The sequence below is a fragment of the Fundulus heteroclitus genome, unplaced genomic scaffold, assembly GCF_011125445.2.
Source record: "Fundulus heteroclitus isolate FHET01 unplaced genomic scaffold, MU-UCD_Fhet_4.1 scaffold_65, whole genome shotgun sequence".
NCBI classification, from domain to species: Eukaryota; Metazoa; Chordata; class Actinopteri; order Cyprinodontiformes; family Fundulidae; genus Fundulus; species Fundulus heteroclitus.
Window position 1 is genome coordinate 901,279 of NW_023397088.1, and position 21,723 is coordinate 923,001.

General features: G+C 43.1%; 1 protein-coding gene across 1 annotated transcript in view; it reads left to right on the forward strand.

Annotated features, from left to right (window-relative positions):
* LOC118561490 (NACHT, LRR and PYD domains-containing protein 12-like) overlaps positions 1-21,723 on the forward strand; it is a 90,632-nt gene that overhangs the window by 24,171 nt on the left and 44,738 nt on the right. Inside the window, exons 9-11 of the mRNA XM_036133612.1 lie at positions 2,481-2,657; positions 13,579-13,755; positions 16,667-16,843. Of these exons, the coding sequence (XP_035989505.1) occupies positions 2,481-2,657; positions 13,579-13,755; positions 16,667-16,843 (531 nt within the window). The remainder of the gene's footprint in view (positions 1-2,480; positions 2,658-13,578; positions 13,756-16,666; positions 16,844-21,723) is intronic.

Genomic DNA, 21,723 nt, shown 5'->3' on the forward strand with positions numbered 1-21,723 from the left:
AACTCACAGTTGTTTAACACCGCCCTCAAAACACCGGCATTTGACGTATCAGCATTGACAGACAGAACAGCTTCGGAAATCTCACTGGACGCTTTGATGTCTTACAAAAGCTAGTTCAGCTAAGCTCCTTACAGTCCAGACGTACGTCACCCTCCCAAGATGGCTGCTACGATGACGTATGGTCTACCAATTTACGTGCTGCGTGAGGGATGGTCCTAATGACGTAACCACGCTTATGCTGATAGGGTAATGCCTCGCTTCGAGAGGGCGCGGCTAACTGGGAGTTTAAGCAAAGACCGCGAGTTGGGCTCGGACAACTACATTAAATTTGCTGATAAGGGGAAGCGAAAAGAGAGGGGGGGAAAGCATGGAAGAAGATGGAAAATAACTGAAACAGTGACCCACGGCGGGGTTATTGATAAACCACAAATCAACACAGCAAAATCAATTGTAAAATGCATGCACATGCAAAGAAAAATATTCAGCAATATAATTCCAACTTTGTCGTGGAATAAAAACATTAACCTGCACCTACAAAGTTCTAACGTCTGCCCAGGCACTTCTAAACATCCTATGGATGAAAAAGAAATAAAAGGGGAGAACCCCGTTACTTTGAGGTGGTTCCGAATGAAGTCCCAGCTTCCGGTTCGAGTGCTCAGAATAACACGTCGTCCTGAATGCACCAGAGCAGGGAGCAGCAGGGGCGGGCGAGGAGGCTCTTTCGTTTCTTCCTCCGGGCTCAACAGTCGCTTTTGCTCGGCCCAGCAAAGCGTAGTCCTCTTTCGATCACTGGGAGATAAGGTGGCTTCCAGTATTTGATCAGAGGGAATTAAAAGTACCTTTTTAAGTCGACCTCCTGCTAAGCAAAGCAGGGAATAACGTTTGCGTCGAAAAATCTCGGTCCAGCGAAAAACTCTGGACTCTGGCGTGTGGGGGTAATTAATCCACGGAGTACAGCTGTATGTCTTCTCGGGTTGGCGGTGAGCCAGAGAAAGAAGGCAGATTGTCCTGCGTGGCCGAGTTTTATCAACTTTTGCCTAGCAACGTTATCTCTCCGCTCCGTTGTTAGGGCGGCAGCCATTTTTGGCCGCGTTGCATGATGGGAGTTGGTGGCCATTTTGACCACATTGCATCATGGGAACGCAGTCCGTCATGTCCCGAATTAATGCAGTCTCGTCACGTTTGAACTGGCATTACAGTTTGAATGCAATTTTCAAACACTTTTACCATGTAATTTCTGAATCTCAGAATATTCATATTATATTTACTAACCATAGTTTATACTTAAAAATGTTTTGGACTGATGTAGAACATTGGCATAAAAGTCTTTCTAAAATACTTCAATCAATAAACTCTGATCATTAAACTAGAAACTTTCAGTTGAAATTAAATATAAAAGGCAATCTGCAGAAAAACCAACAGAGTAATTCTCACCGCAGCAATATCCCAATCAAGCAGGTTTTAGTGTTCATATATGGTGTTTGTGAGAAAGGGTGAGCTGCTCAAAGACAGGATGGGTGTGTTTGATATGACAAAAAATGGCTGATCTGGATGGTTAGATCAAGGCTGCATGGGCAACGTTCTACTAAGAGCTCCTAGCTCCTGTTCCTTGACCTTTCAGGGGGTCAACAGTAAGAACTTTATTGAAAGATGGAATAAAAAATCCAGATGATTATTATTTATTTAAACCTCTCAGCTGCCCTCAGGTCTTCAGGAAGGCTGATCCACAGCTGAGGGCCAGAGGTGGAGAAAGTCTCCTCATGGTAGGTTTTAGTTCTCAGAATGACCCACCAGACACACAGAGACCCACTGAGAACAACTGACCCAGTATGATGGAGAACATCTGAGCCCAGCAGCAGAACATCGGACCAATGTTCAGTGATCAGGGACTGAATGAGCAGAACTTTAAACAGACGCCATGTTTTTTTAGAGAAAACCCTCCATGCAGGCTTTAGGTTGAAGATAAATCCAGAACAATCTGAGCTGAAACTCTGTTAAATGATCCATGTTTAGAACATTCTGGGTCTGAGAACCACTGTTCTACCAGAACCCTGACCCAGACTAGAAGACAGTAGCATTTTAAACAGACGCCAGAGTGATCAGACTTAAATATCCAGCAGCAGCAAGTGATCATGGATGGATTTATGTTCAAGTAGAGTTTATTGTTGTGTGGTAATCTCCAACCTCTAGTGTCCCCCCCCCAACCCTAACCCCAGAACATCTTCATCACCAGCCGCCACTGCTGAGAAACACACCTTGATCTGGACCTTCACACGTCACGATAACATGTTCTGGTTCTGCTGGGTTTAACTCTTTAAACCAGTTCTACTGGATCAAATATCAGACATCAGTTCATCATGTTTCTGGGACTTTTACATTCAGGGAAATTAATTTTCTACATTTTATCATTTATTTGTTCATATTTCAGTTTTAACCTGCATCCTGTTGGCTTCAGCTCAGATCTTTTATTCTTTATTCAGATTGAGGTACTGCAGTTTGTCAGAGATCAGCTGTTCTTCTGTGGGATTGGCTCTGAAGTCCAACCCCTCCCATCTGACAGAACTGGACCTGAGTGACAACAAAGACCTGAAAGATGCTGGAGTGAAGGAGCTCTGTGGTTTTCTCCAGACTCCCCTCTGCAAACTACAGATATTGAGGTCAGACTTCATGTTTTAGTTCTGATATTTGTGATGTGAAAGTTGTGTTGACACTAAACTGCAGACATCTGGCTGATATTCTACTGATCCACACTGAGGATCTTCATGGTAAAGTCTGCTTTCTTCTTCACTGCTTTGCTCCAGTTAAAGTTTCTTTCTGTTTCCAACTTCCTGCCAAGATTTATTGCCTAAAAACAGCAACTCCTAAAGTCCACGTTGCTCAACTGAGAGCCTCCAGGATTGTCAAAGACTCCTGGATCAGGTGTTGAAACGTTTTCACAGAAACTGAGTGAAAGTCTGCTGACCTTGTATCTAATCCTGTTGTAGTTGTCATGACTCTGATGATTGAAAATCATAATAATAATACATTTTATTTAACGGCGCCTTTCTGGACACTCAAGGTCACTTTACAGAAAATAAAAAATAAAATACAAAAATACAAATTACAGGAACATAAAAACAGTTATAGGGAGGGAACAAGAGCAGTGTATTTACAAATAAGTGAATTGGAACAGGTGGGTTTTGAGTCTGGTTTTGAATAAGGGGAGAGAGTCAATACTGCGGAGGTCAGGAGGGAGTGAGTTCCAGAGCTGGGGCTCTGCTCCCCATGGTGACAAGTCGAGCTGGGGGTACACTGAGGTGCAGGGGTGTACTGGGACAAAAAATCGGCCCTGGCATTTTGGATTAGACTGGCCCACCACAATTTTTTTGTGTACTGAATGTGTATACCAACTGTGCAATACCAACTGTGCAATACCTTGAGGCCAGGTTAATGGAAATTAGTGAGAGTGGACACTTAAAATACTTCCAAAATCTTAATTTATTAACACTGTAAAATTTAAAACTCCACCACAGCACAACAACAATTCTTAGATCAGAGAGAGAGAGAAAGAGAGGTGTCACGGTCAATCACACATATTATCACGTTACATCATCATAAGAAGTTATTGTAAGTTGCTCACAGATCTATTCAGTCTTCCAGATACTGTAGGGTAACATTGGACTACTGTGCACTCACTGTGTAAAAAAGGATGCCAATGACAAAATGAACCAGAGAAAGGCCTCACTTGTCATCATGGAAAGAAAGAAAATATATAATAACATAATATAAATTTTGATTTACTCAGTCATTTGTAATAAGTATTTTACTTATCTAATTTCCTAATTTTTGATCATATTTTCTTTAAAATCGCAGACTTTTCGCTATTTTTCATGTAAATCCTTGGTGGCGCTTCATAGCGAAGCCGGTGAGGCCGCAGCGAGCTTGGCCTCCCCCGGGATTGCGCAATCCTATGTTAACTGCGCTGACTTCCATTCTGTGAATGCATCTTCCTGTCTCTAGATCATAAATTCAATTGTTCAAACAGTTTATGAACTGATTTTTCACAATTTAATATATGTGAATAAACAAATTGTGTTTTGGTCATCAAACTGTGTGCAGATAACATGTTTTTGTGCTGCTGGCCGATCATAAACAGCAAAGAAGTGGTTGTAGGTGAGGCTGGCAGTTCCTTGGCCGCTAGGCAGGGGGCGCTCAAGGGGCACCGCTCGTGATCCCCAAGTAGTAGAGTCAAAACAAGTTATTGATGTTTTATTAGCGAGTTTTGCTAAACAAGTAAAGCACTAAAAAGACTAAACATACAGCTGGAACATGACTGATCAGGGAAGGCTTTCCTCCCTGGCAGTGAGCTCCATTGAGACTGAGAGACTTTTAAAACGAAGAAGATAAAGAGAACTTTTACCGGAAAATGATGATATTTTTGTTCAGAAAGAGCGCCGCAGGGACTTAAATTATAAGTAGAGGTAAGACAGCGATACCTATTCATGTTTTGTTTTTGTGATAAAATGTGCGTAATGTGGGTTAAAGTTTTAGAATGTGTTACAAATGCAGAAATCCATCATAACTCATAAACTGTTACCAATCAAATGACAAATTTTTTTTCATCAAAGAATCAATATTTTTACATGTATCTTGGTGAATTTATTTGGCTCAATCAGTCTCCTTCAGCACTTTGCAACGAGTCTACTCTGTAGAGTGTATATATTTGTAAATCTGACTCTGATGACGTCATTGCCTCACCAGCTATGAACCCTACTGCACGTCACTGACTACAACCACCACCACCATATTTTACATCAGACACCGGAGCAGATGAAGGGCCTGCTGTTGGGAACATGTCAGTCAGTTTGACACATTTCGCAGCGTCCGTTTGAAGAACTTGTTTCTTTTTTTCGTGCAGTTTCTATTCAATTCAATTCACTTTTATTTATATAGCGCCAAATCATGAAACATGTCATCTCAAGGCACTTTACAAAATCAAGTTCAATCATATTATACAGATTGGGTCAGATTATACAGATTGGTCAAAAATGTCCTATATAAGGAAACCAGTTGATTGCATCAAAGTCCCGACAAGCAGCATTCACTCCTGGGGAACCGTAGAGCCACAGGGAGAGTCGTCTGCATTGTACATGGCTTTGCTGCAATCCCTCATACTGAGCAAGCATGAAGCGACAGTGGGAAGAAAACCTCCCCATTAACGGGAAGAAAAACCTCCGGCAGAACCGGGCTCAGTATGAACGGTCATCTGCCTCGACCGACTGGGGTTACAGAAGACAGAGCAGAGACACAACAAGAGAGACAAAAAAGCACAGAAGCACACATTGATCCAGTAATCTCTTCTACATTAGATGGTAGTAGCGGGTGAGCCGTCTTCTCTGGATGATGTCACAGTTAACAGAATGCCAGACCAGGTGTACCTACTATGAAGAAAAAGAGAGAGAGCAAAAAGTTAAAAGCTGAAATGACGTCATTTCAAAGTAATACAATGCAAACTGGAGAACAGTAGACTGAAGAACAGTAGAAATCAGTAGAGTGAGAAAATTAGACCCTGATGTCCTCCAGTAGCCTATGTCTATCACAGCACAACTATAGAGATAGCTCAGGGTAACATGAGCCACTCTAACTATAAGCTTTGTCAAAAAGGAAAGTTTTAAGATTAGTCTTAAAAGTAGACGGGGTGTCTGCCTCACAGACCAAAACTGGGAGTTGGTTCCACAGGAGAGGAGCCTGATAGCTAAAGGATCTGCCTCCCATTCTACTTTTAGAGACTCTAGGAACCATCAGCAGACCTGCAGTCTGAGAGTGAAGTGCTCTGTTAGGAACATACGGGGTAATCAGAGCTCTGATATATGTTGGAGCTTGAGTATTAAGGGCTTTATAAGTTAGAAGGAAAATTTTAAATTCTATTCTTGATTTAACAGGAAGCCAATGAAGGGAAGCTAAAATTGGAGAAATATGATCCCTCTTGTTGATTTTAATCAGAACTCTTGCCGCAGCATTTTGGATCAGCTGAAGACTTCAAACTGCATTTTGTGGACTTCCTGATAGTAAAGAATTACAATAGTCCAGCCTTGAAGTAACAAATGCATGGACTAGTTTTTCAGCATCACCCCTGGACAGAATGTTTCTAATTTTGGCGATATTCCTGAGGTGAAAAAAGGAAACTCTGGAAACCTGTTTAATATGGGATTTAAATGACATGTCTTGGTCGAAAACAACACCAAGATTTTTAACTTTATTACCAGAGGCCAAGTTAATGCCATCCAGATTAGGTGATTGATTAAGAACTTTATTTTTTGAAGACTCTGGCCCAAAGATTACAACTTCTGTCTTGTCAGAATTTAAATGCAGGAAATTTAAAGTCATCCAGCTTTTGATGTCATCAGGACATGACTGCAGTCGAAGTAACTGATTGGATTCATCAGGATTTATGGATAAATAAAGCTGAGTGTCATCAGCATAACAGTGGAAATTAATCCCATGCTGTCTGATAATTTTGCCAATCGGAAGCATATATATAGTAAATAGAATTGGTCCAAGGACTGAACCCTGTGGTACTCCACAAGTGACCCTAGAGTTTGAGGAAGATTTATTATTAACATGAACAAACTGGAATCTGTCCGACAGATAAGATTTAAACCAGCCTAATGCTTTTCCCTTAATCCCTACAGTATGCTCAAGTCTTTGTAGGAGAATATTGTGATCAATTGTATCAAATGCAGCACTGAGATCTAACAGGACAAGTATAGACACAAGTCCATTATCTGAGGCCATGAGAATGTCATTAGTGACCTTCACCGGAGCTGTTTCAGTGCTATGATGAGCTCTAAAGCCTGACTGAAACTCCTCAAGTAGGTCATTACTTTGTAAATGTTCACATAGTTGATTAGCAACTACTTTCTCAAGAATTTTAGATAAGAAAAGAAGATTAGATATAGGTCTGTAATTTACTAACTCATCTTGATCAAGAGATGGTTTCTTAAGTAAAGGTTTAATAACAGCTACTTTAAAAGCCTGTGGTACATATCCATTTACCAAGGATAGATTAATCATGTCTAAAATAGGACCACTGATCAGAGGGAATACCTCCTTAAACAACTTGGTTGGGATTGGGTCTAACATACAGGTAGAAGGTTTACATGAAGCTAAAATTTTAGATAGCTCAGAAAGCTCTACTGCTTTTAAACAGTTCAGACACTGCGCAGGTTCTAAGGATTCCTCCAATGCTGCTTCACTTACTGAGGACGAGGTAATCATATTTGGGAGGATGCCAATTATTTTATTTTTAATGGAATCAATTTTATTTATGAAGAATCCCATAAAATCATTACTGCTAAGAGCTAAGGGAATGGATGGATCGACAGAGTTGTGGCTCTGGGTAAGTTTGGCAACTGTACTGAAGAGAAATCTAGGATTATTCTTATTCTCCTCAATTAATGATGAAAAATATGCTGCTCTAACTCTGCGAAGGGTCTTGTTATACAACAATAGACTGTCCCTCCAGATTAGGTAGGATTCCTCTTGGTGTGTAGAGCGCCATTTTCTCTCCAATTTCCTAATATTGTGCTTCAATGAACGCAGCTCTGAATTAAACCAGGGAGCCAGCTTCCTGTGAATAATCACCTTCTTTTTCAAGGGAGCTACATTGTCTAATGCAGAACGCAATGACAAAGTCATACCGTTTACAAAGGCGTCTATTTGTGAATTGGAAGAAACAACTTTGCTGCCATCTACAGGGCATTTCTGCAATACGGAGGATATTAAAAAGGGGACAGACTCTAAGTTTTGATACAGCATCATCCGATAAAGATCTACTATAATGGAACCCTCTTTTGGGGGTGGAGAACTCAGTTAGATTAAACTCAAATGTTATTAAAAATGATCAGATAGGACAGGGTTGTGAGGAAATACTGTTAATTCTTCACAATCAATGCCATATGTCAGCACAAGGTCTAAAGTATGGAACCAAGAGTGCGTCGGTTTATGCACATTTTGAGCAAAACCAATTGAATCTGGGATAGTTTTAAAGGCTACACTAAGGTTGTCACATTCTGTGTCAACATCGATGTTAAAATCACCCACTATAATAACCTTATCAGTATTTAACACCAAATCAGAAAAGAAATCTGACAACTCATCCAAAAACTGAGTGTAAGGGTCTGGTGGACGATACAAAACAACAAACAGAAGAGGTTTTATTACTTTGCAGTTTGGATGAGGGAAACTGAGGGTTAAATGTTCAAAAGAACTGTAGTTATTAATTGGCCTGGGACTAATTAATAAATCAGACTGAAAGATAATTGCCACTCCTCCTCCTCTTCCCACACTGGCCCCTGGCAGGCATTTAACTATGGTCCCTGGTGTCTCTAGTGCCACATTTCTGACTATTGAGCTCCCAATCACCAGGATCGGCTTCTCAGCGGTTGTGTCGCTGAGTGGGGAAAATTTGTTAGAAACGCAGACAGGTTGGGGGTGAACTGGGGGCTGAAATCTATAGCTATGCTTTCTACGAACTGTCACCCAGCCGGCCTGCTTACCCGGCTGCTCGGGTGCTTCTGGAGGACCACTAAGCGAAGTAACGCTAAGTCTATGTGGCTCCGTGCTAGCAAAGGGGCGGTTATCAGCTGGTTTTTCCATAGCACGGAGCCCGGTCTCTAATTCTGACACCCTCGCCTCCAAAGCTACAAAAACACTACATTTATTACAAGTACCATTATCATTAAAGGAGGCAGAGGAATAGCTAAACATCTGACACAGAGAGCAGGAGATAAGGGGAGACTTAGTCAGAGACGGAGAAGCTGAAGTAATAGTAGGAGAGGAAGCCATTGTGGAGCTAAAGCTAGGCTAGGCTAAAGCTAGGCTAGCGCCCTTCTACCACGCCAAGACAGCAAACCGTGAAACACGAGGAGTTCCCAAGCGTGATGTGCAGCAACAGAAAATGTTTTAAAAGTGCTTATGTGTTAGAAACAGATGTTACAGCAAAGAAATAAAAGATAAAAGCGAGAGATTCTGGAGCAACAAACCGTTGCTCACGCAGTGAAAACAGGAAGTGACACAATACGCCTTACCGCAAACAGGAAGTGACGTCAGCCAAGGAAGTTCTTCCTCACCCCTTCTCTGCGCCTCCCTTGCGTTTCTTATCCATTACTACTGTGAACACTGCTGCACAAGGTTCCACATGGAGCGTGAAGGTGTTTTTCTACTTTATGATTGGCCTAGCCCTTTAGACTGTCAGGGATGATAACCAATGGGCTGCAGTAGCCTGTGGTAAGGCCCGGATGATCGGAACAGACTCTTGCGCTGCTGATTTTATTTTTCTTCATGCATTATGCAAATATAACGAGGCAGATATATATAATAATAATAATAATAATAATAATAATAATAATAATAATTATTATTATTATTATTACAATAATACATATTATTAATATACATGTCGGGTCTGCCGGCCAAAACAGCACGTTGGCCCACCGGGAAAATGCCCGGTACGCCCGATTACCAGTCCATGCCTGCTGAGGTGGATGGAGGAGGTGGATTTAAGGGAGCGGGAGGAGATGGATAAGGAGAGAGGCAGTGAGCGTGGAAAGGGAGGAACGGAGGCAGTTAATGTTGCGTGGGTGGAAGTATGCAGACCGGGTAATATTATTTATGTGTGACTGGAAGGATAGGGAGGAGTCGAGGATGACACCCAGACTCTTGACCTGAGAGGAGGGGGAGACCAAGGAGTTGTCATTGGGTAGTGAGAAACTATTGATTTTGGATAGGGAGGATTTGGTGGTGACGAGGAGGAGTTTGGTTTTATCACTGTTTAGTTTAAGGAAGATTGAGGTGAACCAGTCTTTAATTTCAAGTAAGCAGTTAGTAAGGGACAAGGGTGGGTGGGTGGGGGGGAATTGGGTTTAATGGATAAATAAAGCTGGGTGTCATCCTCGTAACAGTGAAACTGAATGTTGAATATGCGAAAAATGCTGCCAAGGGGAAGGAGGTAGGTATTGAAAAGGCGGGGGCCACGAACTAAGCCTTGAGGGACACCAGTAGTGACAGGAGAAGGGTGCGATGTGAAAGATTTGAGTTGAATAAACCGAGTGCCATCAGAGAGATATGAGCGGAACCAGTCAAGAAGGGTGTGAGAGATGCCAAGAGAGGATAATCTATTGAGAATGGGGTTAGAAATGGTATCAAAGGCCACACTAAGATCGAGGAGGATGAGGATGGAAAGGAGTCCAGAATCAGCAGCTATGAAGAGATCATTTGTGATTTTTATTAGGGCGGTTTCAGTACTATTGTAGGGGCGAAAACCAGACTGGAAAGGCTCATAAAGACTGTTGAGGGTAAGTTGGTTTTACTGTATATTGAATAATTGATAACATTATTGTCCAGTTAAACTTTTACTGACTTGATATGAGAAGAAAATGAGTTGTGTAAATAACTGAATAGGAGCTAAGAGCTGCTGATGTCCAGAGTGGACCAGGAGCCAATCTTTGGACCTGCAGGAAGAGCAGACGTTTGTTATTCAGCTGCTTTGTCTTCACATGTTGCTGCCCTGGACAACCTTGAGGGTTGAGCTTTTCCCTCACCTGCCTCCTCATCTGGACCAGCTGCACATTAAAGGGATCCCCCATCTAGCCTTCCCCATCCAGTCCAAACTCTAAAGGATTTGGGCTCCATGAACCTAACAAGTTCACTTGATTTTAGTTGGTTTGCTCAGCAAGTGAACTGGATGTTTGTTTTTAGCCACAACAACCCCAAGCAACGACTCAGGCCTGCAGCACTTTATTCTGGCTTCAATTATCCGTATTTAGTCAATATTAGCTGACCTGATAAGTGATCTTTTGAACTGAGAGCAGTTTGACCTGATAAACCTGAGAGGTGAATATTGTTAGAAACTATTGTGACACTGCTGAGATCACATTTGGTGTGATTGGAATTATTTTTATTGAATTATTCTTGTTTTACTAAAACATTCATCTAAATGTATTTCCTGAATCTCTGTTTTGTTTTCCAGGTATATATTACTTTAATTTCTATTTCATGGGAGTGTTTCTAACATCAGATTAGAATGGACTAATGTTTAATTCTTCGTAGGTTATCTAAGGTTTATAAATTGATAAATCACTGCTAAGTGGAGGCAGCAGCATTAAACTAAACAGTAATTATTGAGGAGAAATCTAAATAAATAACAAGTAGTATCTCCTGTGAATAGGTGGTACGCTGAGCCATGATTAAAGGTTCCAGGGCCCGGTCCATAGTACTACATCCCTATTTAACCTGCTGGTTCATTATAGAGCTACATGGAGCGGCTGTTACACATGATGGACTTCTGCTGAAAGCCATGAAGCAGGTGCTGAACCACCAGATCAATGACGTCCCAAATGAAGCTTTGGACTTCATTGACCCATGACCCGGCCCCATGAGTCAAGTCCCAACAAAGTTCTTCTGAAGGACTGTGTTGCTGTTTCTGACAAATGCTGCAGAGCTTCAGCTTCAAGCAGACCATCACTACTGAAAGCCAGCGCTAAGCTGACCACCTCACTATAGCTGCTGGTGCTGCTAGGATGTGGTCCTGACGGGCCCATGTGGGCTGAGGGAGAGGTACCGAGAGACAACACATCCAGAGGTTTACATCCTGAAGGTGAGGAAACCAGGGATAGAAGAACAAAGATGGAGACGGCAGTACAAGTAACCCCTCCAGAACCGTTGGACTTCTCCTGTCCTGCAGAACGGGCGAGGTGGGCCAGAAGATTGGAGAGGTTTCAGACTGCAACAGCTCTAGATGAGAAATGTGAGGAAGATCAAGTTAGTTCACTCCTGTTTGCTGTGGGAGAAGCTGCAGATGACATTTTAGCTGTTGGACCTTTGACTAGAGCAGAGAAAATATGGCTGGAGCTGGAAAAGCTGTGTTTGAGCAGCACTATGTGGGGAAATCCTCCATCATCTTTAAAAGAGCCCAGTTCAGTTCCAGACGTCACCAAGATGGAGAGAGAGCAGAACCATTTATTACAGCTGGACACAAACTGGCAAGAAACTGTGGTTCTGGAGAACTGGAAGAAGAACTCATACGGGCCAGAACTGTAGCTGGGATAAAAGGACATAAAGCTGCCTGAACCGGTACCAATGGACTCTGAGTTAACGCTCACAAAGGCCAAAGAAAAAGTCCAGCAGAGGGAAACTGTGAAGAACCATAAACAGTTCTGCTCAGCAGCACAGCAGAGGGGAGCAGATCCAACATGGACGCCAGAAGGACCAAGAGGAGAAAAATAAAGAGCCAGACCCGGCAGCAGTCAGAACGGGACCAAAGCCAGAGAAGCTGGGAGGAAAAGAGTGTGGTGGATGTGGCTGAAAGCAGAAAGCTTCATGGAAAGACTGCCCAGCTAGAGATGTTCAGTGTTGGAGCTGTTAGAAGGAGCTTCTCGCTGGAGTTTGTTGGTTCGGCCCAGAAGCCAAACTACAGGAGGTCCCAGAACCCCAAGGTGACCCAGACAGGCAGGATGATGGATTTGTAGGAGAAAGAGGGTTGAGGAGGTCAGAACCATGGAGAGAAAAGGTCCAGATGAACCACCATGACAGATATGGGAGTGGTGTAGGGGTTTCTGGGAAGTTGGAGTAAAAATGTTCCTAACCAGAGTCCGGTGGGTCCTGTCTGCTGGTTGTACAGCCATGTTCTCCCGATATTGTTCAGCTCTACTTTCTAGGAGCCCTTTTCAGTGAGCCAGGATTTAAACAATGGGAGGACTTGTTGAAATGACTGCAGACTCTCTGTAAATATCCTCACCATGAATCCAGCATCATCTAATATAGCCGACAATAAAGGAGTCAGAGACACAAGCAGGAAAGTCCAGAAAAAAATAAGCAGCATTTTTCCTGAAGAGTCTGAATGTGGTCCAGATGTTCTGCAGAGTAAAAACTGGAAAAGGTCCATTTGTTCTGGGCTCCACCTTCTGGACTGAAGCAACATTGAACTCTGAACTGTTGGCCTCCAGTTAAATCTCAGCTTGGATGGTTGGATGAAGAAATCTGATGTTTGTTGGGAATTTGTTCTGCTTTCTTTGCTGATAACATTGATATCAGACTGGTTCTGTTTGTGATGCAGCATCCTGTGTGACAGTAGAACAGGTAGAAGTGCTTCTGTTCTCAGTCATGTATTCATGTGTTTAGAAATGAGTGAAGTGTAATTATTGCAGCTGTTGATCCTTCAGATAAATCCCTCAGTTCCCCTCAATAGAAGGTTACTGTCACTGTGAAAATGAGCTGCTTCCATTCAATCACAGCAGCATTAATTAACAGCTCTGATGTCACACTTTGCTTATTAAAGTCCAGTTTGGTTCCAGCTCAGAACCACTGAAGGCCCAACTGAAATATTCTAACAACACGTCATGATAACATGTTCTGGTTCTGCTGGGTTTAACTCTTTAAATCAGTTCTACTGGATCAAATATCAGACATCAGTTCATCATGTTTCTGGGACTTTTACATTCAGGGAAATTAATTTTCTACATTTTATTATTTATTTGTTCATATTTCAGTTTTAACCTGCATCCTGTTGGCTTCAGCTCACATCTTTTATTCTTTATTCAGCTTGAGGAGCTGCAGTTTGTCAGTGATCAGCTGTTCTTCTCTGGGATTGGCTCTGAAGTCCAACCCCTCCCATCTGACAGAACTGGACCTGAGCTACAACAAAGACCTGAAAGATGCTGGAGTGAAGGAGCTCTGTGGTTTTCTGCAGACTCCCCTCTGCAAGCTACAGATATTGAGGTCAGACTCCATGTTTTAGTTCTGATATTTGTAATGTGAAAGTTGTGTTGACACTAAACTGCAGACATCTGGCTGATATTCTACTGATCCACACTGAGGATCTTCATGGTAAAGTCTGTATTCTTCTTCACTGCTTTGCTCCAGTTAAAGTTTATTTCTGTTTCCAACTTCCTGCCAGGATTTACTGCCTAAAAACAGCAACTCCTAAACTCCACGTTGCTCAACTGAGAGCCTCCAGGATTGTCAAAGACTCCTAGATCAGGCGTTGAAACATTTTCACAGAAACTGAGTGAAAGTCTGCTAACCTTGGATTTAATCCTGTTGTAGTTGCCATGACTCTTATGATTGAGAATATTACTTTATTTTCTATTTCATGGGAGTGTTTCTAACATCAGATTAGATTGGACTAAAATTTCATTCTTCGTAGGTTATCTAAGGTTTATAAATTGATAAATTGCTGCTAAGTGGAGGCAGCAGCATTAAACTAAACAATAATTATTGAGGAGAAATTTAAATAAATAACAAGTAGTATCTCCTGTGAATAGGTGGTACGCTGAGCCATGATTAAAGGTTCCAGGGCCCGGTCCATAGTACTACATCCCTATTTAACCTGCTGGTTCATTATAGAGCTACATGGAGCGGCTGTTACACATGATGGACTTCAGCTGAAAGCCATGAAGCAGGTGCTGAACCACCAGATCAATGACGTCCCAAATGAAGCTTTGGACTTCATTGACCCATGACCCGGCCCCATGAATCAAGCCCCAACAAAGTTCTTCTGAAGGACTGTGTTGCTGTTTCTGACAAATGCTCCAGAGCTTAAGCTTCAAGCAGACCATCACTACTGAAAGCCAGCGCTAAGCTGACCACCTCACTATAGCTGCTGGTGTTGCTTGGATGTGGTCCTGACGGGCCCATGTGGGCTGAGGGAGAGGTACCGAGAGACAACACATCCAGAGGTTTACATCCTGAAGGTGAGGAAACCAGGGATAGAAGAACAAAGATGGAGACGGCAGTACAAGTAACCCCTCCAGAACCGTTGAACTTCTCCTGTCCTGCAGAACGGGCGAGGTTTGCCAGAAGATTGGAGAGGTTTCAGACTGCAACAGCTCTAGATGAGAAATGTGAGGAAGATCAAGTTAGTTCACTCCTGTTTGCTGTGGGAGAATCTGCAGATTACATTTTAGCTGTTGGACCTTTGACTAGAGCAGAGAAAATATGGCTGGAGCTGGAAAAGCTGTGCTTGAGCAGCACTATGTGGGGAAATCCTCCATCATCTTTAAAAGAGCCCAGTTCAGTTCCAGACGTCACCAAGATGGCGAGAGAGCAGAACCATTTATTACAGCTGGACACAAACTGGCAAGAAACTGGTTCTGGAGAAATGGAAGAAGAATTCATACGGGCCATAACTGTAGCTGGGATAAAAGGACATAAAGCTGCCTGAACCGGTACCAATGGACTCTGAGTTAACGCTCACAAAGGCCAAAGAAAAAGTCCAGCAGAGGGAAACTGTGAAGAACCATAAACAGTTCTGCTCAGCAGCACAGCAGAGGGGAGCAGATCCAACATGGACGCCAGAAGGACCAAGAGGAGAAAAATAAAGAGCCAGACCCGGCAGCAGTCAGAACGGGACCAAAGCCAGAGAAGCTGGGAGGAAAAGAGTGTGGTGGATGTGGCTGAAAGCAGAAAGCTTCATGGAAAGACTGCCCAGCTAGAGATGTTCAGTGTTGGAGCTGTTAGAAGGAGCTTCTTGCTGGAGTTTGTTGGTTCGGCCCAGCAGCCAAACTACAGGAGGTCCCAGAACCCCAAGATGACCCAGACAGGCAGGATGATGGATTTATAGGAGAAAGAGGGTTGAGGAGGTCAGACCCATGGAGAGAAAAGGTCCAGATGAACCACCATGACAGATATGGGAGTGGTGTAGGGGTTTCTGGGAAGTTGGAGTAAAAATGTTCCTAACCAGAGTCCGGTGGGTCCTGTCTGCTGGTTGTACAGCCATGTTCTCCCGATATTGTTCAGCTCTACTTTCTAGGAGCCCTTTTCAGTGAGCCAGGATCTAAACAATGGGAGGACTTGTTGAAATGACAGCAGACTCTCTGTGAATATCCTCACCATGAATACAGCATCATCTAATATAGCCGACAATAAAGGAGTCAGAGACACAAGCAGGAAAGTCCAGAAAAAAATAAGCAGCATTTTTCCTGAAGAGTCTGAATGTGGTCCAGATGTTCTGCAGAGTAAAAACTGGAAAAGGTCCATTTGTTGTGGGCTCCACCTTCTGGACTGAAGCAACATTGAGCTCTGAACTGTTGACCTCCAATTAAATCTCCGCTTCGATGGTTGGATGAAGAAATCTGATGTTTGTTGGGAATTTGTTCTGCTTTCTTTGCTGATAACATTGATATCAGACTGGTTCTGTTTGTGATGCAGCATCCTGTGTGACAGTAGAACAGGTAGAAGCGCTTCTGTTCTCAGTCATGTATTCATGTGTTTAGAAATGAGTGAAGTGTAATTATTGCAGCTGTTGATCCTTCAGATAAATCCCTCAGTTCCCCTCAATAGAAGGTTACTGTCACTGTGAAAATTAGCTGCTTCCATTCAATCACAGCAGCATTAATTAACAGCTCTGATGTCACACTTTGCTTATTAAAGTCCAGTTTGGTTCCAGCTCAGAACCACTGAAGGCCCGACTGAAATATTCTAACATGTCATGATAACATATTCTGGTTCTGCTGGGTTTAACTCTTTAAATCAGTTCTACTGGATCAAATATCAGACATCAGTTCATCATGTTTCTGGGACTTTTACATTCAGGGAAATTAATTTTCCACATTTTATTATTTATTTGTTCATAATTCAGTTTAACCTGCATCCTGTTGGCTTCAGCTCATATCTTTTATTCTTTATTCAGCTTGAGGAGCTGCAGTTTGTCAGAGATCAGCTGTTCTTCTCTGGGATTGGCTCTGAAGTCCAACCCCTCCCATCTGACAGAACTGGACCTGAGTAACAACAAAGGCCTGAAAGATGCTGGAGTGAAGGAGCTCTGTGGTTTTCTCCAGACTCCTCTCTGCAAACTACAGATATTGAGGTCAGACTCCATGTTTTAGTTCTGATATTTTGTGATGTGAAAGTTGTGTTGACACTAAACTGCAGACATCTGGCTGACATTCTACTGATCCACACTGAGGACCTTAATGGTAAAGTCTGCTTTCTTCTTCACTGCTTTGCTCCAGTTAAAGGTATACTATGCAACCGGGGTTGATTTTCCAGCGAGGCTCCCCCAGGGAGCGAAAGTAAAAGTGCACTGTGATAAAGATGCTCAGCTGTTCTGGTTTCTCCGTCAAGCCAGGCGCGGTTGTTTTGAGCTTAGCAGACAGGCGAACGCAACGAAAAGTCGAAAAAACGGCAGTACAAACAATGACTAACACAGTGAAAGTATGTACATTAGGGTTTCCCGCAGCGCTATCTTGGCGAGGTGCTGCCTCGCCAAACTCACGCTACCGCCTCGCCAACATTCAAAAAAATAAAAAATAAATAAATAATAATAATAATTAAAAAACTTGATATGCTTGCATGTTTATTTGACGTTAACACACGGTTCTTTGTTGTTGCTTTCGCGCGTGCATATAGTGAATGGCAGGGCAAAAACACATGGAGTTCTCGTCGTAAAGCAAGACCGACTCTCGCGGTCTTGCACAAGACTTCTGAGCCTGTGTGTGCGGGCCAAGGGCTTCTGCAATTGCAAGTACGGTATTTCCCCCACAGACCACCAGGGCGGCCGAGAAAACCTTCGTTCGACCTGAAATTACTCATTTAATCATCCAAACCGGTATGGAACACATTAATTAACTGAAAAATGTAGTGTAGTATGCCTTTAAAGTTTCTTTCTGTTTCCAACTTCCTGCCAGGATTTATTGCCTAAAAACAGCAACTCCTAAACTCCACGTTGCTCAACTGAGAGCCTCCAGGATTGTCAAAGACTCCTGGATCAGGTGTTGAAACGTTTTTACAGACACTGAGTGAAAGTCTGCTAACCTTGGATTTAATCCTGTTGTAGCTGCCATGACTCTGATGATTGAAAATCATAAAAATAATATATTTTAATTAACAGCGCCTTTCTGGACACTCAAGGTCACTTTACAGAAAATAAAAATTAAAATACAAAAATACAAATTACAGGAACATAAAAACAGTTATAGGGAGGGAACAAGAGCAGTGTATTTACAAATAAGTGAACTGGAACAGGTGGGTTTTGAGTCTGGTTTTGAATAAGGGGAGAGAGTCAATACTGCGGAGGTCAGGAGGGAGTGAGTTCCAGAGCTGAGGAGCGGAGCGGCTGAAGGCTCTGCTCCCCATGGTGACAAGTCGAGCTGGGGGTGGATGGAGGAGTAGGATCTAAGGAAGCGGGAGAAAATGGATAAGGAGAGAGGCAGTGTGCGTGGTAAGGGAGGAACGGAGGCAGTTAATGTTGCGTGGGTGGAAGTATGCAGTCCGGGTAATGTTATTTATGTGTGACTGAATGGATAGGGGAGGAGTCGAGGATAACACCCAGACTCTTGACCTGAGGGGAGGGGGAGACCAAGGAGTTGTCATTGGGTAGTGAGAAACTATTGATTTTGGATAGGGTGGATTTGGTGGTGACAAGAAGGAGTTTGGTTTTATCACTGTTTAGTTTCAGGAAGATTGAGGTGAACCAGTCTTTAATTTCAAGTAAGCAGTTAGTAAGGGACAAGGGTGGGTGGGTGGGGGGGAGTGGGTTTACTGGATAAATAAAGCTGGGTGTCATCCGCGTAACAGTGAAACTGAATGTTGAATATGCGAAAAATGCTGCCAAGGGGAAGGTGGTAGGAATTGAAAAGGCGGGGGCCAAGAACTGAGCCTTGAGGGACACCAGTAGTGACAGGGGAAGGGTGCTATGTGAAAAATTTGGGTCCGCTCATATCTCTCCGACGAGTGCTGTCGGAGAGATATGAGCGGAACCAGTCAAGAGGGGTGTGAGAGATGCCAAGAGAGGATAATCTATTGAAATGGGGTGAGAAATGGTATCAAAGTCCGCACTAAGATCGAGGAGGATGAGGATGGAAAGGAGTCCAGAATCAGCAGCTATGAAGAGATCATTTGTGATTTTTATTAGGGCGGTTTCAGTACTATGGGAGGGGCGAAAACCAGACTGGAAAGGCTCATAAAGACTGTTGAGGATAAGTTGGTTTTACTGTATATTGAATAATTTCTAACATTATTGTCCAGTTAAACTTTTACTGACTCAAAATGAGAAGAAAATGAGTTTTGTAAATAATTGAATAGGAGCCAAGAGCTGCTGATGTCCAGAGTGGACCAGGAGCCAATCTTTGGACCCACTGGAAGAGCAGACGTTGGTTATTCAGCTGCTATGGCTTCACATGTTGCTGCCCTGGACGACCTTGAGGGTTGACCTTTGCCCTCACCTGCCTCCTCATCTGGACCAGCTGCACATTAAAGGGATCCCCCATCTAGCCTTCCCCATCCAGTCTAGACTCTAAAGGATTTGGGCTCCATGAACCTAACAAGTTCACTTGATTTTAGTTGGTTTGCTCAGCAAGTGAACTGGATGTTTGTTTTTAGCCACAACAAACCCAAGCAACGACTCAGGCCTGCAGCGCTTTATTCTGGCTTCAATTATCTGTATTTAGTCAATATTAGCTGACCTGATAAGTGATGTTTTGGACTGAGAGCAGTTTGAGCTGATAAACCTGAGAGGTGAATATTGTTAGAAACTATTGTGACACTGCTGAGATCACATTTGGTGTGATTGGAATTATTTTTATTGAATTATTCTTGTTTTACTAAAACATTCATCTAAATGTATTTCCTGAATCTCTGTTTTGTTTTCCAGTTATATATTACTTTATTTTCTATTTCATGGGAGTGTTTCTAACATCAGATTTGAATGGACTAAAGTTTAATTCTTGGTAGGTTATCTAAGGTTTATAAATTGATAAATCACTGCTAAGTGGAGGCAGCAGCATTAAACTGAACAGTAATTATTGAGGAGAAATCTAAATAAATAACAAGTAGTATCTCCTGTGAATAGGTGGTACGCTCAGCCATGATTAAAGGTTCCAGGGCCCGGTCCATAGTACTACATCCCTACTTAACCTGCTGGTTCATTATAGAGCTACATGGAGCGGCTGTTACACATGATGGACTTCTGCTGAAAGCCATGAAGCAGGTGCTGAACCACCAGATCAATGACGTCCCAAATGAAGCTTTGGACTTCATTGACCCATGACCCGGCCCCATGAGTCAAGCCCCAACAAAGTTCTTCTGAAGGACTGTGTTGCTGTTTCTGACAAATGCTCCAGAGCTTCAGCTTCAAGCAGACCATCACTACTGAAAGCCAGCGCTAAGCTGACCACCTCACTATAGCTGCTGGTGTTGCTAGGATGTGGTCCTGACGGGCCCATGTGGGCTGAGGGAGAGGTACCGAGAGACAACACATCCAGAGGTTTACATCCTGAAGGTGAGGAAACCAGGGAAAGAAGAACAAAGATGGAGACGGCAGTACAAGTAACCCCTCCAGAACCGTTGAACTTCTCCTGTCCTGCAGAACGGGCGAGGTGGGCCAGAAGATTGGAGAGGTTTCAGACTGCAGCAGCTCTAGATGAGAAATGTGAGGAAGATCAAGTTAGTTCCCTCCTGTTTGCTGTGGGAGAAGCTGCAGATGACATTTTAGCTGTTTGACCTTTGACTAGAGCAGAGAAAAGGTGCCTGGAGCTGGAAAAGCTGTGTTTGAGCAGCACTATGTGGGGAAATCCTCCATCATCTTTAAAAGAGCCCAGTTCAGTTCCATACGTCACCAAGATGGAGAGAGAGCAGAACCATTTATTACAGCTGGACACAAACTGGCAAGAAACTGTGGTTCTGGAGAACTGGAAGAAGAACTCATACGGGCCAGAACTGTAGCTGGGATAAAAGGACATAAAGCTGTCTGAACCGGTACCAATGGACTCTGAGTTAACGCTCACAAAGGCCAAAGAAAACGTCCAGCAGAGGGAAACTGTGAAGAACCATAAACAGTTCTGCTCAGCAGCACAGCAGAGGGGAGCAGATCCAACATGGACGCCAGAAGGACCAAGATGAGAAAAATAAAGAACCAGACCCAGCAGCAGTCAGAACGGGACCAAAGCCAGAGAAGCTGGGAGGAAAAGAGTGTGGTGGATGTGGCTGAAAGCAGAAAGCTTCATGGAAAGACTGCCCAGCTAGAGATGTTCAGTGTTGGAGCTGTTAGAAGGAGCTTCTTGCTGGAGTTTGTTGGTTCGGCCCAGAAGCCAAACTACAGGAGGTCCCAGAACCCCAAGATGACCCAGACAGGAAGGGTGATGGATTTCTAGGAGAAAGAGGGTTGAGGAGGTCAGAACCATGGAGAGAAAAGGTCCAGATGAACCACCATGACAGATATGGGAGTGGTGTAGGGGTTTCTGGGAAGTTGGAGTAAAAATGTTCCTAACCAGAGTCCGGTGGGTCCTGTCTGCTGGTTGTACAGCCATGTTCTCCTGATATTGTTCAGCTCTACTTTCTAGGAGCCCTTTTCAGTGAGCCAGGATCTAAACAATGGGAGGACTTGTTGAAATGACTGCAGACTCTCTGTAAATATCCTCACCATGAATCCAGCATCATCTAATATAGCCGACAATAAAGGAGTCAGAGACACAAGCAGGAAAGTCCAGGAAAAAATAAGCAGCATTTTTCTTGAAGAGTCTGAATGTGGTCCAGATGTTCTGCAGAGTAAAAACTGGAAAAGGTCCATTTGTTCTGGGCTCCACCTTCTGGACTGAAGCAACATTAAGCTCTGAACTGTTGGCCTCCAGTTAAATCTCAGCTTATATGTGTAATGATTCAGAATATGGACCCAGTATTAAGCCAGACAAATAGAGTGCCGACAAAAGGTATTTATTTTGGAACTGATAGTGGGACAGGAACCCAAACAAC